Source organism: Neolamprologus brichardi, chromosome 18, assembly GCF_056152115.1.
Source record: "Neolamprologus brichardi isolate AB-2024 chromosome 18, ASM5615211v1, whole genome shotgun sequence".
NCBI classification, from domain to species: Eukaryota; Metazoa; Chordata; class Actinopteri; order Cichliformes; family Cichlidae; genus Neolamprologus; species Neolamprologus brichardi.
This window is the reverse complement of record NC_142121.1, coordinates 5414926-5432665: the sequence shown is the minus strand read 5'-3', so window position 1 is coordinate 5432665 and position 17740 is coordinate 5414926. Positions and strand designations below refer to the sequence as shown.

At 39.0% G+C, this 17740-nt stretch overlaps 1 protein-coding gene across 1 annotated transcript; it reads right to left on the bottom strand.

Moving 5' to 3' along the window:
* Positions 1-423: 423 nt before the first annotated feature.
* On the bottom strand, positions 424-9514 carry LOC148097466 (uncharacterized). The gene is made up of 3 exons (XM_087832405.1): positions 7849-9514; positions 4843-4909; positions 424-2984 (listed from the first exon to the last, which is right to left on the bottom strand). Exons 1-3 carry the CDS (start codon positions 9508-9510, stop codon positions 1234-1236), a joined length of 3480 nt encoding a protein of 1159 aa, XP_087688531.1. The 5' UTR covers positions 9511-9514; the 3' UTR covers positions 424-1233.
* Positions 9515-17740: the final 8226 nt, after the last annotated feature.

Here is a 17740-nt window from a genome sequence, read left to right as displayed (position 1 = left end):
TTGTCATGTCAGTAATTGTCCAGTTGATGGCTCCCTTGGATCACAAGCCTCTCTGATGAGTCCAAGTGAAAATATTCTTAATAAACAGCTTTGAAGAATTTGTGACCAACTTTGTTTAATTGAACATCATCATCATGAGTCAAACTCACTCTTGGATCTACAAAATATTTAACAAAAACAAACATCACTGAATCATAAGGTATTTGCTCCAACTCTCAGTCCAGAAACACATGAGTGAACTAGATCAGCTGCTCCTCCAGTTCAGCTGTGGATTTATATAATTATTTATATTTGTAAAGTGGGTATGCAGGGTTTTTCAGTACTAATATAAGCATTTTATATCATCGCTTTATTGACAGTTTTTTTTTAAAAAGGTGTTCAAGGTCAGGTATCAGTTTGAAAAAAACAAACAAACACACTGAGTTGAACTTGAACTTCCTACTGACAGAAACTAAAATTGGTGCAAAAATAACCAGAACATATAAGAAACATCCTGGAGGTGCTGCAGACAAGTAAAGACCAATAACATGTCAACAGGAAATCCTTTTTACTAATTTATTTTATTTGTTTTTTGATTTTTACTCTCCATTTTAAGCCATGATGTTTGCTGATACTGTGTTCCTACTGTTTGTTCTCATTAATAGTTCTGTTCTGTTTTTAACATTCTGTGCTGAAGCTGGAGGAAATGTTTCCACAGTGTCAGATGATACAGCTCCAAACTAAATAAGTGACTAACTAACGATGCTTTAATACACTTTACTATAAATTATGATATAGTGCACTTTCTTAAAATTTCTTATTGCTCTGTAATTAATTGTTTTCTTTATAAATGTACAAAGTAATGAGAATAAAATCTGTGTGATAAAGGAAGGTCTGTAGACTTCTCTGTTAAGATCAGTGAAGAGAAACAACAACATACAAATACCTAAAAAAATTATTCAGTAAACATTTAGAAGATAGAGAAGTTTATGTTTTCATGTGGAGAAATTTTTTTAAAATAAAAATATTCATAAGCATTGATAGTCTCCATGGCTGAACAGACACAGGAAAGAGCTCCACCTATAAAACGTAAAAACATCAAGACAACATCTTGAAGATGTCGAGGTTCTGCCCATAATGTTTGACTGACATCTGATTTATGTGCAGCACATAAATACCACAATAATGATGGAGAGAAACTAAAAGGGAACTAAAATACAGATTTAAACTTACAACAATATGAAAGACTTCAGTCTATTTCACTTTAATGAACTCAGCAGTGGATCCATAAACATAAACCCCCAGTCCAGCATAGAGCAGCTGAGTGAATGTGGTCTGGACTCTGTGGAGGAGAGTCATGGTTTCAGAGACGCTATAGAAGGACAAAATACCTGCTCTGTGATCCAGGTACACTCCTACTCTGGAGGAACGAGGACCTGAGACACAAGTTTTAATGTTGTTGTACCAAAATGTATAACTGTTGTTGTTACAATCTAATGACCAAGATTTGTCATTACGTCCAAATACACATTCAGTCCCTGCTCTGCTGATATTCTTGTAAGCGACTGCTACATAAACTCCCCCTCTCCTCTCCACCTCCCAGTAACAACGTCCAGTCAGACTCTCTCTACTCAGGACCTGAAACATTCTGGTGAATCTGTCTGGATGATCAGAATAAGACTGTTGATTCACTGCTGTTACTTTTCTGTTCCCCTCTGATAATAACAGCTGTTTGTTTGCTGTGTTTGGATCCAGTGTGATTTCACGTGAATATTTTAAGAATCCAGCTCTGGTCTTTGGCTGTGGTGGATCTGACAGTAAAACATCCACTTCAGTGACTGTCAGTGAGATGTTTGTCCATTCCTCTCTCAGAATGTCCTGTAGTTTATCTCTGACCTCTGACACAGCTGCTGTCACATCCTCAAAGTAGCTCAGAGGACGGATATTGATGCTGGATGAGTCTGTAGACTCACTGAGTGCTGACAGTGAGGGGTAGTTGTGTAGAAACTGGATGTGATCCTCTGTGTGTGAGAACTGCTTCAGCTCAGCATCTTTCCTCTTCAGCTCAGTGATCTCCTGCTCCAGCTTCTCCTGAAGCTCTTTGACTCGACTCACTTCAGTTTCCTGCTGGGATCTGATCTGCTGCTTCACATCAGAGCTTCTTTTCTGGATGAGATGGATCAGCTCAGTGAAGATCTTCTCACTGTGCTCCACTGTTTGATCAGCAGACTGATTGATGGCCTCCACCTCCTGTTGAAGCAGCTTCACATCTTTCTCTCTGTCCTGGATTCTCTGCTGGATGTTTTGTCGACTCACCTCCAGCTCTCTCTGCCTCTCAGTCCTTTCTGCTGCAGCTGAGACTGTGTCGTGGCCTTTATGTTCATCCACAGAGCAGAGATAACAGATACTCTGCTGATCAGTACGGCAGAACATCTTCATCACCTCATCATGACGAGAGCAGATGTTCTCCTGGAGCTTCTTGGAGGGCTCCACCAGCTTGTGTTTTTCAAAGGCAGGACATTCATAATGAAGCCTAACATGTTGTTCACAGTAAGAGATCACACAAACAAGGCAGGACTTGAAGGCTTTAATTTTTCTTCCAGTGCAGACATCACAGGCCACATCTTCAGGTCCAGCATAGCAGTGATCAGCAGGAGCAGCTTGGAGTCCAGTCTTCTTCAGCTGCTCCACTAAATCTGCTAACATGGTGTTTTTCACCAGGACAGGCCTCGGTGTGAAAGTCTGTCTGCACTGAGGGCAGCTGTAGATTTTCTTCTCTTCCTCTTCATCCCAAAAGCTTTTAATACACTTCATGCAGTAGCTGTGTCCACAGGGAATAGCCACCGGATCCTTCAGTAGATCCAAACAGATCGAACAAGAGAAGGTTTCTCGGTCCAGCTGAACTCCTTTCTGCGCCATTTCTCCTCTCAGTGTCAGTGACTGTGTGAGTTTCACTTCCTTATAACTGAAACTGGTCTGAGCTCTGACAATAACAACATGAATTTCTGCAGTGAATGGGGAGTGTCAGCTTTTCCACGTCACCTCATTGGTTACATTCAAACACACGTGTAGATTGTCGAGGAATCGGGAGGAAACAAGGAAATAGGTGGAGAGAGAGGAGGTGCTAAGTGAGAGAGCAGGAAGAAGAGGGAGGGTTATCAGGCTGTAATTTATTCTAGGAAGAGTATGTGTTCAACCCTTTTTACAGCAGAGATAATTTCTGAGTTAAAATACTTGTCAGAGTTGTGTTTAAAAAAAAATCACCTGACTTTCTCACGTAAATTTGCTGCACTAATTGCTTTTCTTTCTCATTCAAATAGTCCAGATGAACACAAATTACTGACAGCTTATCAGAGACTGATAGACCAACAAGATGGAAATCTTTTTCTCTACATTTTAAACTTTTGGTCAAGAAGAGTAAAAGACAGAATAAGGAATGGAGGAAATTTCCAAATTTATTTTGGGTATACTAGAAAATTAACCAACACTTACTGACATTCATAACCTTTTCCTTTTATGTTAGGCAGACTGGATGCTACCCTGGTCCTTTTTGCCCTCTTCTGTTTTGCTGTCCAAGTTGCTTTTGACATTTAAACCTTAATAAATTAAAAGTTGTCTCAGCTCAACTGTATTCAGCTTAAAATGAGGGTGCACATTGAAATTTAGAGTCAAGAAAGTTTACTGTCACAGCACTTTGCCTTATTTAGAAAGTATAGACAACACAATATAAAACCAATATCATCCCCCAGTATAAACAGTCTGGCTAGACCAAAGTTTATGGGCATTAGGGGAACATAAACAGAACTCCACATACCTAAACTGTGTCATCAGGGCTCATGGATGGAGTCACCTGAGAGGCTCTAGCGCACCCTGCTATACTCCTAACATCTGTGCTCAGACTGCAGCAGTTCTGCAGCACTAAACCTGATCTTTTCCTGCTTTCTACAGTAACTTGAGCTTTCAGCCTGCTGTCTGTCTTCATAGATGGCAGCTTTAAACATCATGAGAACTGCTCCCATCCACTGATAATGAGTGCAGCAATGTTTTGTTCTGTTGGGCTGTGACCCACTACCCCTCACAACGCTCCTCTCTCCAGACTCCCACATTACTGATTGGTCACTTCCTTTGAAACTTCCTACAGGTGCACTCACTGCTGCTCCCAGCTTCCTCTCTACAGTCAGTAATTATTGCACTTAGTGGTTAGTATGTATGGAGGCTCAGTATGTCTCTGAGCCTCCATACATACTTACCATGCAGGTGATTTCTAATCGAAGTTTTCCAATGTTTGAGTTTCAACTTCCTGACAACAGCTTAATGTTTTATTTTCTACTTTTCTTTGTTGTAAATAAAGTGTAATCAGACAGTAGAGGGATTGTCTATCGTTTGAACACGAGTAACCTAATTTAATAAGTGGTCTAAATCTTTGTTTAACCTTTTTATTTATTTAAGAAAGAATGTAAAAAAAAAAAAGTAGTGATGGCTGAAGCTCCAGCATATGTGTCAAAAAATCAACACACTGCTTCAGAAACACTGTGCCGAGGCTTGGTTTCCCTGAACAGAGTCGTGTGATCAATGACATTCGGAGCTTCATTCAGCATGTTGCTTCAATTCCTGACTCGTTGGTTTATAAGGCATTGAATCATTGAAGGATTTGTGCTGTGTTTTGGTGATTTTGTGCAATAGAGAGCGAATCACTGTGTGACATAATTAGAGACATGGAGCCAGGAAGAAAGGACGCTCTCCATATTATTAAATAAAAACCAGATCATCAGCATTTCTGCTCCCAGGCTTAAAATGTGCATAAGAAACATGATATACATATACTTATATTTATAGAGGTTATAGTATATTATATAAACGTACCTGTCCACTGGTTAATTATATAATCAGGTGGCAGCAGGGACCTCACAGCACAAGCATTACTCCCAACCTATTATAAGATTGTGTTGCACATTGTTACATATGAAGTATTTTTTATTTTAATTAATATAAAACATCAAGAAGTCACAAGCAAAAGGAAAAACACCATGGCATATCAGCCCGATATCAGACAGAACTGTCACATGACATCAAACATAATGAAGCAGTTAATCCTACGTTGTAGATTCAAGTTTTTGGCCACCAGATGCCGTTAAAGAGGACTGTGTTGAAAAGCTTCGAGTTATGAACAGTTTTCAATACTAACTTCAGAAAGCTTCATTTGGCCATGACTACAAAAAAATCCAGCTAAGTTCTGCAACTTGATTATTCTTTGTAAAGCACATTGAGACAGGTTATAGTCTTAAAAAGTGCGATATAATTCAACTTTACTTACTAGCCAGCCAGCAAATTTGTAACCCTCCACTCTCATGTTGGTTGCACAGTTGTGATGTGATATATAGTAGAAATTAATTTGTCAAATCAGTAATAAGACGATGACATGACAAGAAATAATGGGTGAAACAGACAATATAAACGCAAGAGGGAGGACACACCTGGAGAACAGCTGAATAGTATCCACCTGATACTGACGAAGGACTGTCAAAATAAAGTAATTAACCACGGGACACAGGGACACAAAATTGTCACAGAGAATACAGAAGGACAGGGGGAAGAACCTGTGGAATAAGCAGTAATTATGAAAAATAGAAACCCTCCCCAGGTGCTAATTAAACCTTCTGTTTTTAAGGAGCAGTCAATCAGAAGATAGTTAGCTTAAAAGTGGACTGAAAGCAAGAGGAGCTGAAATGGTTTGTTCGATACAGAAGATGTAGTAATGGGTTGCAGATCAAAATAAATAAGGAAATTCTTTTAATGTGATTTTTTTTTTTTATGTTAATCATGCAAAGCTATTTTTATTTTGGAGTTAGAGTCCAGGAATAAAAATGTGGAGTTGGAAATAATCACAAGATTTTTGATTCGGTTTAATCAAAGTACTACAATAAATTTTGAATTAAATGACATTAAAATCTTGACATTCGGCTGCTTCACTGCATCTTTTGTGAGTGCAAGGATAAAAAAAAAAATGCAATAGTAGACAGCAGGTCAGACAATATGCAAATGAGGGAAAATCGACATCAAATTAAATATGAGTTATGGCTGATTTGAATAAAAGCAATGATGATGCTTAGAGACACAACACAGCGGTGTTCCTCCCGGCTGTAGTAGGTCTCGACCTCCCGTTAGCTTCGAGATGGTGGGTGTCAGATCTCCGAAAACGTCGGAGCACTTTTGATGTCTTGTAAACCGAGCAGGTATCTGACGTTTACACAACTACATTCACGCCTCAAAATATCTTAAAAGTGTATTTTGTGACCCAGAAAGAGTAATATTACAACTAAGTAGCTGCCGCCATTGTTGGAATTCAACTTTTGCGAGAATTCAACTTTTCCCGAGTTTGTTTTGCGAGATCTCGCAAAAGTCCGTCTTAATTTTTTTTCTCCCATGTCCCCTGCGGGGCTCCGTACGAAATAGATGAAAAAGTAGATGTTAAAAAACAACTTATAGTTTTGTCATTGGGCTGGTCGAATGCTATGAGTTTCTGTCCCTTTGTCTGACCTTAGAGACTTATTTTAAAAGGAAACATTACAATCCTTTAAAGCAAGCATTTTCACCTCTGTTCCCCCCTCTGTACTTAGCTTTTTTGTTGTCATGTCAGTAATTGTCCAGTTGATGGATCCCTTGGATCACAAGCCTCTCTGATGAGTCCAAGTGAAAATATTCTTAATAAACAGCTTTGAAGAATTTGTGACCAACTTTGTTTAATTGAACATCATCATCATGAGTCAAACTCACTCTTGGATCTACAAAATATTTAACAAAAACAAACATCACTGAATCATAAGGTATTTGCTCCAACTCTTAGTCCAGAAACACATGAGTGAACTAGATCAGCTGCTCCTCCAGTTCAGCTGTGGATTTATATAATTATTTATATTTGTAAAGTGGGTATGCAGGGTTTTTCAGTACTAATATAAGCATTTTATATCATCGCTTTATTGACAGATGTATTTTTTTTTTAAAGGTGTTCAAGGTCAGGTATCAGTTTGAAAAAAACAAACAAACACACTGAGTTGAACTTGAACTTCCTACTGACAGAAACTAAAATTGGTGCAAAAATAACCAGAACATATAAGAAACATCCTGGAGGTGCTGCAGACAAGTAAGGACCAATAACATGTCAACAGGAAATCCTTTTTACTAATTTATTTTATTATTTTTTATTTTTACTCTCCATTTTAAGCCATGATGTTTGCTGATACTGTGTTCCTACTGTTTGTTCTCATTAATAGTTCTGTTCTGTTTTTAACATTCTGTGCTGAAGCTGGAGGAAATGTTTCCACAGTGTCAGATGATACAGCTCCAAACTAAATAAGTGACTAACTAACGATGCTTTAATACACTTTACTATAAATTATGATATAGTGCACTTTCTTAAAATTTCTTATTGCTCTGTAATTAATTGTTTTCTTTATAAATGTACAAAGTAATGAGAATAAAATCTGTGTGATAAAGGAAGGTCTGTAGACTTCTCTGTTAAGATCAGTGAAGAGAAACAACAACATACAAATACCTAAAAAAAAATATTCAGTAAACATTTAGAAGATAGAGAAGTTTATGTTTTCATGTGGAGAATTTTTTTTAAATAAAAATATTCATAAGCATTGATAGTCTCCATGGCTGAACAGACACAGGAAAGAGCTCCACCTATAAAACGTAAAAACATCAAGACAACATCTTGAAGATGTCGAGGTTCTGCCCATAATGTTTGACTGACATCTGATTTATGTGCAGCACATAAATACCACAATAATGATGGAGAGAAACTAAAAGGGAACTAAAATACAGATTTAAACTTACAACAATATGAAAGACTTCAGTCTATTTCACTTTAATCAACTCAGCAGTCTCTCCAACCCAAAGTCCAGCATAGAGCGGCTGAGTGAATGTGGTCTGGACTCTGTGGAGGAGAGTCATGGTTTCAGAGACGCTGTAGAAGGACAAAATACCTGCTCTGTGATCCAGGTACACTCCTACTCTGGAGGAACGAGGACCTGAGACACGAGTTTTGATGTTGTTGTACCGAAATGTATAACTGTTGTTGTTACAATCTAATGACCAAGATTTGTCATTATATCCAAATCCACATTCATTACCTCTCCCTGCTCTGCTGATATTCTTGTATGCGACTGCTACTCGAACACCCCCTCTCCCTCTCCACTCCACCTCCCAGTAACAACGTCCAGTCAGACTCTCTCTACTCAGGACCTGACACCAATAAGTGAATCTGTCTGGATGATCAGAATAAGACTGTTGTTGATACATGTTTGTTACTTTTCTGTTCTCCTCTGATAATAACAATATTTTCTTTGCTGTGTTTGGATCCAGTGTGATTTCACGTGAATATTTTAAGAATCCAGCTCTGGTCTTTGGCTCTGGTGGATCTGACAGTGAAACATCCACTTCAGTGACTGTCAGTGAGATGTTTGTCCATCCCTCTCTAAGAATGTCCTGTAGTTTATCTCTGACCTCTGACACAGCTGCTGTCACATCCTCAAAGTAGCTCAGAGGACGGATATTGATGCTGGATGAGTCTGTAGACTCACTGAGTGCTGACAGTGAGGGGTAGTTTTGTAGAAACTGGATGTGATCCTCTGTGTGTGAGAGCTGCTTCAGCTCAGCATCTTTCCTCTTCAGCTCAGTGATCTCCTGCTCCAGCTTCTCCTGAAGCTCTTTGACTCGACTCACTTCAGTTTCCTGCTGGGATCTGATCTGCTGCTTCACATCAGAGCTTCTTTTCTGGATGAGATGGATCAGCTCAGTGAAGATCTTCTCACTGTGCTCCACTGTTTGATCAGCAGACTGATTGATGGCCTCCACCTCCTGTTGAAGCAGCTTCACATCTTTCTCTCTGTCCTGGATTCTCTGCTGGATGTTTTGTCGACTCACCTCCAGCTCTCTCTGCCTCTCAGTCCTTTCTGCTGCAGCTGAGACTGTGTCGTGGCCTTTATGTTCATCCACAGAGCAGAGATAACAGATACTCTGCTGATCAGTACGGCAGAACATCTTCATCACCTCATCATGACGAGAGCAGATGTTCTCCTGGAGCTTCTTGGAGGGCTCCACCAGCTTGTGTTTCTTGAATGTAGGTGAATCATAATGAGTCTGAAGGTGTTTCTCACAGTAAGATGCCAGACAGAATAAACAGGACTTGAAGGCTTTCATTTTTCTCCCAGTGCAGAAATCACAGGCCACATCTTCAGGTCCAGCATAGCAGTGATCAGCAGGAGCAGCTTGGAGTCCAGTCTTCTTCAGCTGCTCCACTAAATCTGCTAACATGGTGTTTTTCTCCAGGACAGGCCTCGGTGTGAAAGTCTGTCTGCACTGAGGGCAGCTGTAGATTTTCTTCTCTTCCTCTTCATCCCAGAAGCTTTTAATACAGTTCATACAGTAGCTGTGTCCACAGGGAATAGCCACCGGATCCTTCAGTAGATCCAAACAGATCGAACAAGAGAAGGTTTCTTGGTCCAGCTGAACACTTTTCTGCGCCATTTCTCCTCTCGATGTCAGTGACTGTGTGAGTTTCACTTCCTTATAACTCAAATCTGGTTACACCTGTAGATCTGGAAACAGGTGGAAAGAGAGGAGGTGCTAAGTTAGATAAGAGGACAAAGAGGAAGGGTTATCAGGTTGTACTTAATACCAGAAAGAGTATGTGTTTAACCCTTTTTACACACTTGTCAGAGTTCTTTTTAAAATATTATTGAGTCTGACCTCCTGATGTTTCTTTTCTTTCTCATTCAAATTGTTCAGATGAACAGAAATGGAAGACAGCTTGTCAGAGATCAATAGATCAAATAGCTGGAAATCTTTTTCTCTACATTTTAAACTTTTGGTCCAGAAAAGTAAAAGACAGAACAAGGAATGGAAGAAATTTCCAAATTTATTTTGGGTATACTAGAAAATTAACCAACACTTATTGACATTTGTAAAAATCTTCCTTTTATGTTATTCAGACTGGATGCTACCCTGGTCCTTTTACCCTCTGCTGTTTTGCTGTCCAATTTGCTTTTGACATTTAAACCTCACTGAAGTAAAACTTGTCTCAGCTCAACTGTATTCAGCTTAGAGCGAGGATGCACATTGAGATTTATATACAAAAAACTTTATTGTCACAGTTAAATTCATGCAGCCTTGTTTAGAAAGTATCGAGGTCACAATATAAAACCAATATCATCCCCAGTATAAACACTCTGGCTAGACCAAAGTTTATGGGCATTAGGGGAACATAAACAGAACTCCACATACCTAAACTGTGTCATCAGGGCTCATGGATGGAGTCACCTGAGAGGCTCTAGCGCACCCTGCTATACTCCTAACATCTGTGCTCAGACTGCAGCAGTTCTGCAGCACTAAACCTGATCTTTTCCTGCTTTCTACAGTAACTTGAGCTTTCAGCCTGCTGTCTGTCTTCATAGATGGCAGCTTTAAACATCATGAGAACTGCTCCCATCCACCGATAATGAGTGCAGCAATGTTTTGTTCTGTTGGGCTGTGACCCACTACCCCTCACAACGCTCCTCTCTCCACACTCCCACATTACTGATTGGTCACCTCCTTTGAAACTTCCTACAGGTGCACTCACTGCTGCTCCCAGCTTCCTCTCTACAGTCAGTAATTATTGCACTTAGTGGTTAGTATGTATGGAGGCTCAGTATGTCTCTGAGCCTCCATACATACTTACCATGCAGGTGATTTCTAATCGAAGTTTTCCAATGTTTGAGTTTCAACTTCCTGACAACAGCTTAATGTTTTATTTTCTACTTTTCTTTGTTGTAAATAAAGTGTAATTCAATTCAATTCAATTCAATTCAATTCAATTTTATTTATATAGCGCCAAATCACAACAAAAGTCGCCTCAAGGCGCTTCATAGATACAGAGAAAAACCCAACAATCATATGACCCCCTATGAGCAAGCACTTTGGCGACAGTGGGAAGGAAAAACTCCCTTTTAACAGGAAGAAACCTCCGGCAGAACCAGGCTCAGGGAGGGGCGGCCATCTGCTGCGACCGGTTGGGGTGAGAGAAGGAAGACAGGATAAAAGACATGCTGTGGAAGAGAGACAGAGATTAATAACAGATATGATTCAATACAGAGAGGTCTATTAACACATAGTGAGTGAGAAAGGTGACTGGAAAGGAAAAACTCAATGCATCATGGGAATCCCCCGGCAGCCTACATCTATTGCAGCATAACTAAGGGAGGATTCAGGGTCACCTGGTCCAGCCCTAACTATATGCTTTAGCAAAAAGGAAAGTTTTAAGCCTAATCTTAAAAGTAGAGATAGTGTCTGTCTCCCGAATCCAAACTGGAAGCTGGTTCCACAGAAGAGGGGCCTGAAAACTGAAGGCTCTCCCTCCCATTCTACTTTTAAATACTCTAGGAACAACAAGTAGGCCTGCAGAGCGGGAGCGAAGTGCTCTAATAGGGTAATATGGTACTACAAGGTCATTAAGATAAGATGGGGCCTGATTATTTAAGACCTTATGTGAGGAGCAGGATTTTGAATTCAATTCTGGATTTAACAGGAAGCCAATGAAGGGAAGCCAAAACAGGAGAAATATGCTCTCTCTTTCTAGTCCCTGTCAGTACTCTTGCTGCAGCATTTTGGATTAGCTGAAGGCTTTTCAGTGAGTTTTTTGGACATCCTGATAATAATGAATTGCAGTAGTCCAGCCTGGAAGTAATAAATGCATGAACTAGTTTTTCAGCATCACTCTGAGACAGGATATTTCTAATTTTAGAGATGTTGCGCAAATGGAAGAACGCAGTCTTACATATTTGTTTAATATGTGCGTTGAAGGACATATCCTGGTCAAAAATGACTCCAAGGTTCCTCACAGTGTTACTGGAGGCCAAGGTAATGCCATCCAGAGTAAGAATCTGGTTAGATACCATATTTCTAAGTTTTTCAGCGCCGAGTACAATGACCTCAGTTTTATCTGAGTTAAGAAGCAGAAAGTTAGTGGCCATCTAAGTCTTTATGTCTTTAAGACATTCCTGCAGTTTAACTAATTGGTGTGTGTTATCTGGCTTTATGGACAGATAGAGCTGGGTGTCATCTGCATAGCAGTGAAAATGTATGCTATGTCTTCTAATGATGCTGCCTAGGGGAAGCATGTATAATGTAAACAGAATTGGTCCTAGCACTGAACCCTGTGGAACTCCATAATTAACCTCAGTGTGTGAAGAGGACTCTCCATTTACATGCACAAATTGGAATCTATTAGATAGATATGATACAAACCACTGCAGTGCAATACCTGTAATACCTACAGCATGTTCTAATCGCTCTAACAGGACAGTTAGACAGAATCAGACAGTAGAGGGATTGTCTATCGTTTGAACACGAGTAACCTAATTTAATAAGTGATCTAAATTTTTGTTTAACCTTTTTATTTATTTAAGAAAGAATGTAAAAAAAAAAAATAGTGATGGCTGAAGCTCCAGCATATGTGTCAAAAAATCAACACACTGCTTCAGAAACACTGTGCCGAGGCTTGGTTTCCCTAAACAGAGTCGTGTGATCAATGACATTCGGAGCTTCATTCAGCATGTTGCTTCAATTCCTGACTCGTTGGTTTATAAGGCATTGAATCATTGGTGGGATTTGTGCTGTGTTTTGGTGATTTTGTGCAATAGAGAGCGAATCACTGTGTGACATAATTAGAGACATGGAGCCAGGAAGAAAGGACGCTCTCCATATTATTAAATAAAAACCAGATCATCAGCATTTCTGCTCCCAGGCTTAAAATGTACATAAGAAACATGATATACATAAACTTATATTTATAGAGGTTATAGTATATTATATAAACGTACCTGTCCACTGGTTAATTATATAATCAGGTGGCAGCAGGGACCTCACAGCACAAGCATTACTCCCAACCTATTATAAGATTGTGTTGCACATTGTTACATATGAAGTATTTTTTTTATTTTAATTAATATAAAACATCAAGAAGTCACAAGCAAAAGGAAAAACACCATGGCATATCAGCCCGATATCAGACAGAACTGTCACATGACATCAAACATAATGAAGCAGTTAATCCTACGTTGTAGATTCAAGTTTTTGGCCACCAGATGCCATTAAAGAGGACTGTGTTGAAAAGCTTCGAGTTATGAACAGTTTTCAATACTAACTTCAGAAAGCTTCATTTGGCCATGACTACAAAAAAATCCAGCTAAGTTCTGCAACTTGATTATTCTTTGTAAAGCACATTGTGACAGGTTATAGTCTTAAAAAGTGCTATATAATTCAACTTTACTTACTAGCCAACCAGCAAATTTGTAACCCTCCACTCTCATGTTGGTTGCACAGTTGTGATGTGATATATAGCAGAAATTAATTTGTCAAATCAGTAATAAGACGATGACATGACAAGAAATAATGGGTGAAACAGACAATATAAACGCAAGAGGGAGGACACACCTGGGGAACAGCTGAATAGTATCCACCTGATACTGACGAAGGACTTTCAAAATAAAGTAATTAACCACGGGACACAGGAACACAAAATTGTCACAGAGAATACAGAAGGACAGGGGGAAGAACCTGTGGAATAAGCAGTAATTATGAAAAATAGAAACCCTCCCCAGGTGCTAATTAAACCTTTGTTTTTAAGGAGCAGTCAATCAGAAGATAGTTAGCTTAAAAGTGGACTGAAAGCAAGAGGAGCTGAAATGGTTTGTTCGATACAGAAGATGTAGTAATGGGTTGCAGATCAAAATAAATAAGGAAATTATTTTAATGTGATTTTTTTTATGTTAATCATGCAAAGCTATTTTTATTTTGGAGTTAGAGTCCAGGAATAAAAATGTGGAGTTGGAAATAATCACAAGATTTTTGATTCGGTTTAATCAAAATACTACAATAAATTTTGAATTAAATTACATTAAAATCTTGACATTCGGCTGCTTCACTGCATCTTTTGTGAGTGCAAGGATAAAAAAAATGCAATAGTAGACAGCAGGTCAGACAATATGCAAATGAGGGAAAATCGACATCAAATTAAATATGAGTTATGGCTGATTTGAATAAAAGCAATGATGATGCTTAGAGACACATTTTTAAAAATGTTGCTATTACATTTGAACCTGCAGCTTTTTTAAATGAACACCTGGTATCCAATGGGAGTTTAGTTTGAACTAACTGAACAAAAAACTAAGAATAATCAGAATTAAACAGAAAGAAAATGAGAAGCACTCCTTGATTTTATTCTGTTAGCCCACTAGCTGAGCTCTGATCTGATGTGATCATGAGTCGTATTCCTGTGTTATTTCACTGAGACCAAAACTGGTTTACACACCTGTTCTGTATGACTTTATCTTGGGTTTGCATTGATATCCAGCACTCTGAGCTGATGGCTGATCTCCTCAAAGAGGTCGATCACATCTTCTCTGGGAGGATTTCTTCCACAGCAGTCAGTCCACTGTTGCTTCAACCACTGAATTATCTCTCTAACACATCACCAAACCAAAGTCTTCCAGCTAAGAGTTCATTACAGTTTAAAAGTGACCCTAGAACAGGGGTCTGCAACCTTTAACAGGGCCATGCAGAGATGTTTAAAGGGGCGGGTGCTCAAAGTTAAAAAGGGGCACATTGAACCAGGCTGAATAACAACAACACACATTCATCAAGAATCTAATATGGGAAGGGCAGGGCTGTGTTGATCTGAGACTGTAGACATTAAAAAGTCCATAGGAGAGATGGTAGCTGATTAAACAAGTGTCATGAGATAATAACAAAATGCAAAGATTGGTGACAGCGCTTGGAACCATAAGGCAACAAAAAACTGTGAGAAATAATTTAGGCTCTGCCTGTGAATCACTCTTTGCTTCTCTTCTTCCTTCCATCATTTCATATATCACTCTCCACTTGCTGTCTATCTGAGAACAAGGCACAACTTGCTATTGCAATAAACTATAATCTAATTATCCACACATAACAACTCTTGCACTTAATCTATAATAAAATGATGACAGAAAAATGTTATAGCACTGCCTTTAGTAGCCTCACACAGCTCCTACTGTTCCCTCCTCATGTCCTTACCAGCCATGTCTGGACAATGTTGTATCATGAGTAATATATATATTTTTAATCCATCTAAATAAAACACACACATGCACGCACACACAGTGACATTTTAGACCTTCTTCAGAATACTGTATATACTATGGGCATCACGGTGCTGATCCAGAATCCTTACATTATTATTTACTAGAGCTACAATAATAAAGCAATGAGGAGGGGGAAGTAATAAATATGAAATAATGTCATTATGATGATTCCATTTCTTTCACTATCCACTCTGTGCAGGGGCAAAGCTTATTACATTTTTAAACTGTAGAGATACAATCATTTTACTGCTGTAAAAACCAAATTTTGTCTTATTTAAAATATAAATCTAATATAATCTGCTTCTTAATGTATGTTCTTTAAAATACAGCGTGTGTTTTTTAATATATTATAATTATAATAAGGCATAATTATGTGGACATGCATATTAGATCGTTTTTTAGTGAAGTATAATCCCTCCAGAAAGGCAGGAAAAGCCCGGAAACTTCCTTTAAAACTTCCTTTAAAACTTCCCTAAAACGGTGACAGAGCTGCAGACCCATGACAGCCTTACACAGGTAGCCAGCAGCTATGACCAGCACTACTTAGCAGTTAATAAAAGGACAGGTAATGTTTGTCACGCTGTTGCAAACACAGCAGGCTCGTTTGTTTCAGTTCGTCAGTTGCAACAAGACAACTTACCAACGTGCCTGTAATAAGCTAATACTGTGTGCTTTACTACAGTGTACGCTGTACACCTACTTACTGGTTTTGTCGCATCAGTCTGTGTCTCTGAGTTAACTTGTGTTTCTCCTACAGCTCCGGACCGCTAAAAATGCGCGTGCTCTTTGTGAGCGCGTTCCCGGCTCGTAACCAGCGCGTTCTGCCGTCAAGGGCGATCATTGGTTAAATGTGATCATGTGACTGATGCAAAACTGTGATTAATAGTTAAATATTATTGTTGAGGGGCACAGACAGGACTCCGCACGCACACACACATTAAAAAAAAAAAAAAAAAATTAAAAAGTTGCCTCAACAAAAGGGCACTTTGGGCACCCATCAGGAAAGGGACGGGTGCTCAAGCCCCTCTAGCCCCCCCTCTGCACGTGCCTGACCTTTAAGACCCAAAGAGCCATTTGGACCCGGTTTCCACACAAAAGAAAACTCTGGGAGCCGCAAATACTTTTTGACATCTACAATGAAGATAACACTGTATATATTGTTTTTTATCCTCATGCTTTGTGTGAACAACTAAGGTGTGTTGCTTATGAAATCCATGAAGTGCTACAGAGAAAATTACATTTTATTTATGTAATTAATACATTTTGAACTCTTAAAGAAATATAACAAAAGGAAAGCTGAACTAAAATGATCCAGCAAACAAAAACTGTTGTGAGCCGCCATCCTTATATCGCCTTTGGGCTTTTGGAGCCTTGACCTGACTTTTAAAAAGTAATTGGAAAAAAAGCACTATGCTGCTAAAAGATGAAAAATTCTGCCTAAATATGTATTTTACCTGGTTAATGTGTGTGGCGGGGCGTGGTCTGCCGCATCGCTGCAGGGGAGGCGGACGCACCTGAGCGCCTTAACGTCTGTGCTCTCTCTGCTGTTGTGTTGGTGTGTGTCGGGCTGTGAGCTGAAAAGCTACAGCCGGCTGTATGCGTACAGCAACCGTGTGTGTAAAGTGGTCAATAAAGAGATGCTGAAAAGCGTGTTCATGCAAACATCATCGGGTCTGCCGTGATATGTTTACAATTAGACTTATGGTCCTGAACCTCTGCGCACAGCGTCTGCAAATCGGGGCTTTCATCTTTACACAGGACTGTAAGCTGTCATCTGTGAGGCGTGAGCGGTGTTTGTTTTAACATAGTTCACGGTGGAGAACAGCTGCTGACATAATGTGGATCCAAAGATCCATAATTGGCCTACCTGGGGTTGAAAGTCTCGATAAATGCACGGCATTTCGGCGGGTATACCAGCTTCTACGAGTGTGACGCTTATTATGAGCGATGAAAAAATAATAAAATATAATTTTATTTTAATACTTCAATTTCACAATAATCTTCCAATTTAGAACTACAAGTTAAAAAAGAACTAACATAAATAAAATACACTTCAGCTAAATACTTCTAATTTATTTTCCCAAACCACGCGGAGCCGCACTGTAAGGACTAAAGACCCGCAGGTTGCCGACCACTGACCTAGAATTTCATTTCTGCTCTCTTCTTTTTTTCTTCTTCTTCTTCACATCTGTTGCTGCCCTACTCAGGTCAATATAATGAAAATCAGGCAGAAATAATAATCAGAAATCCAAATGTAGAATTTATGGTTCCCTGTTGATCCAATTTTCGTATCTACATCTGTGATGGATAAGTTTAAGTTTAAGTTCTGTACTTATGAAGCAAACTGCACACACAGAGTTAGCAAACAATGGGTTTACTTGCATTTATGACATAAATACTTATCATGAGCCAATATGGCAATCATGACTGCTTTTATATTGCAGGGATATAGACAAAATTAGTCAAAAGAAATTTTAATCAAATCTCGTAACACATTACCCAGGCTGTGAAGAAACAGGACAAGAGGAAGTACCTTCCTTAAAAATCACAAAGAAAACATATTTAAATGAAAATGCTATACTTGTCTTGAACTTTTT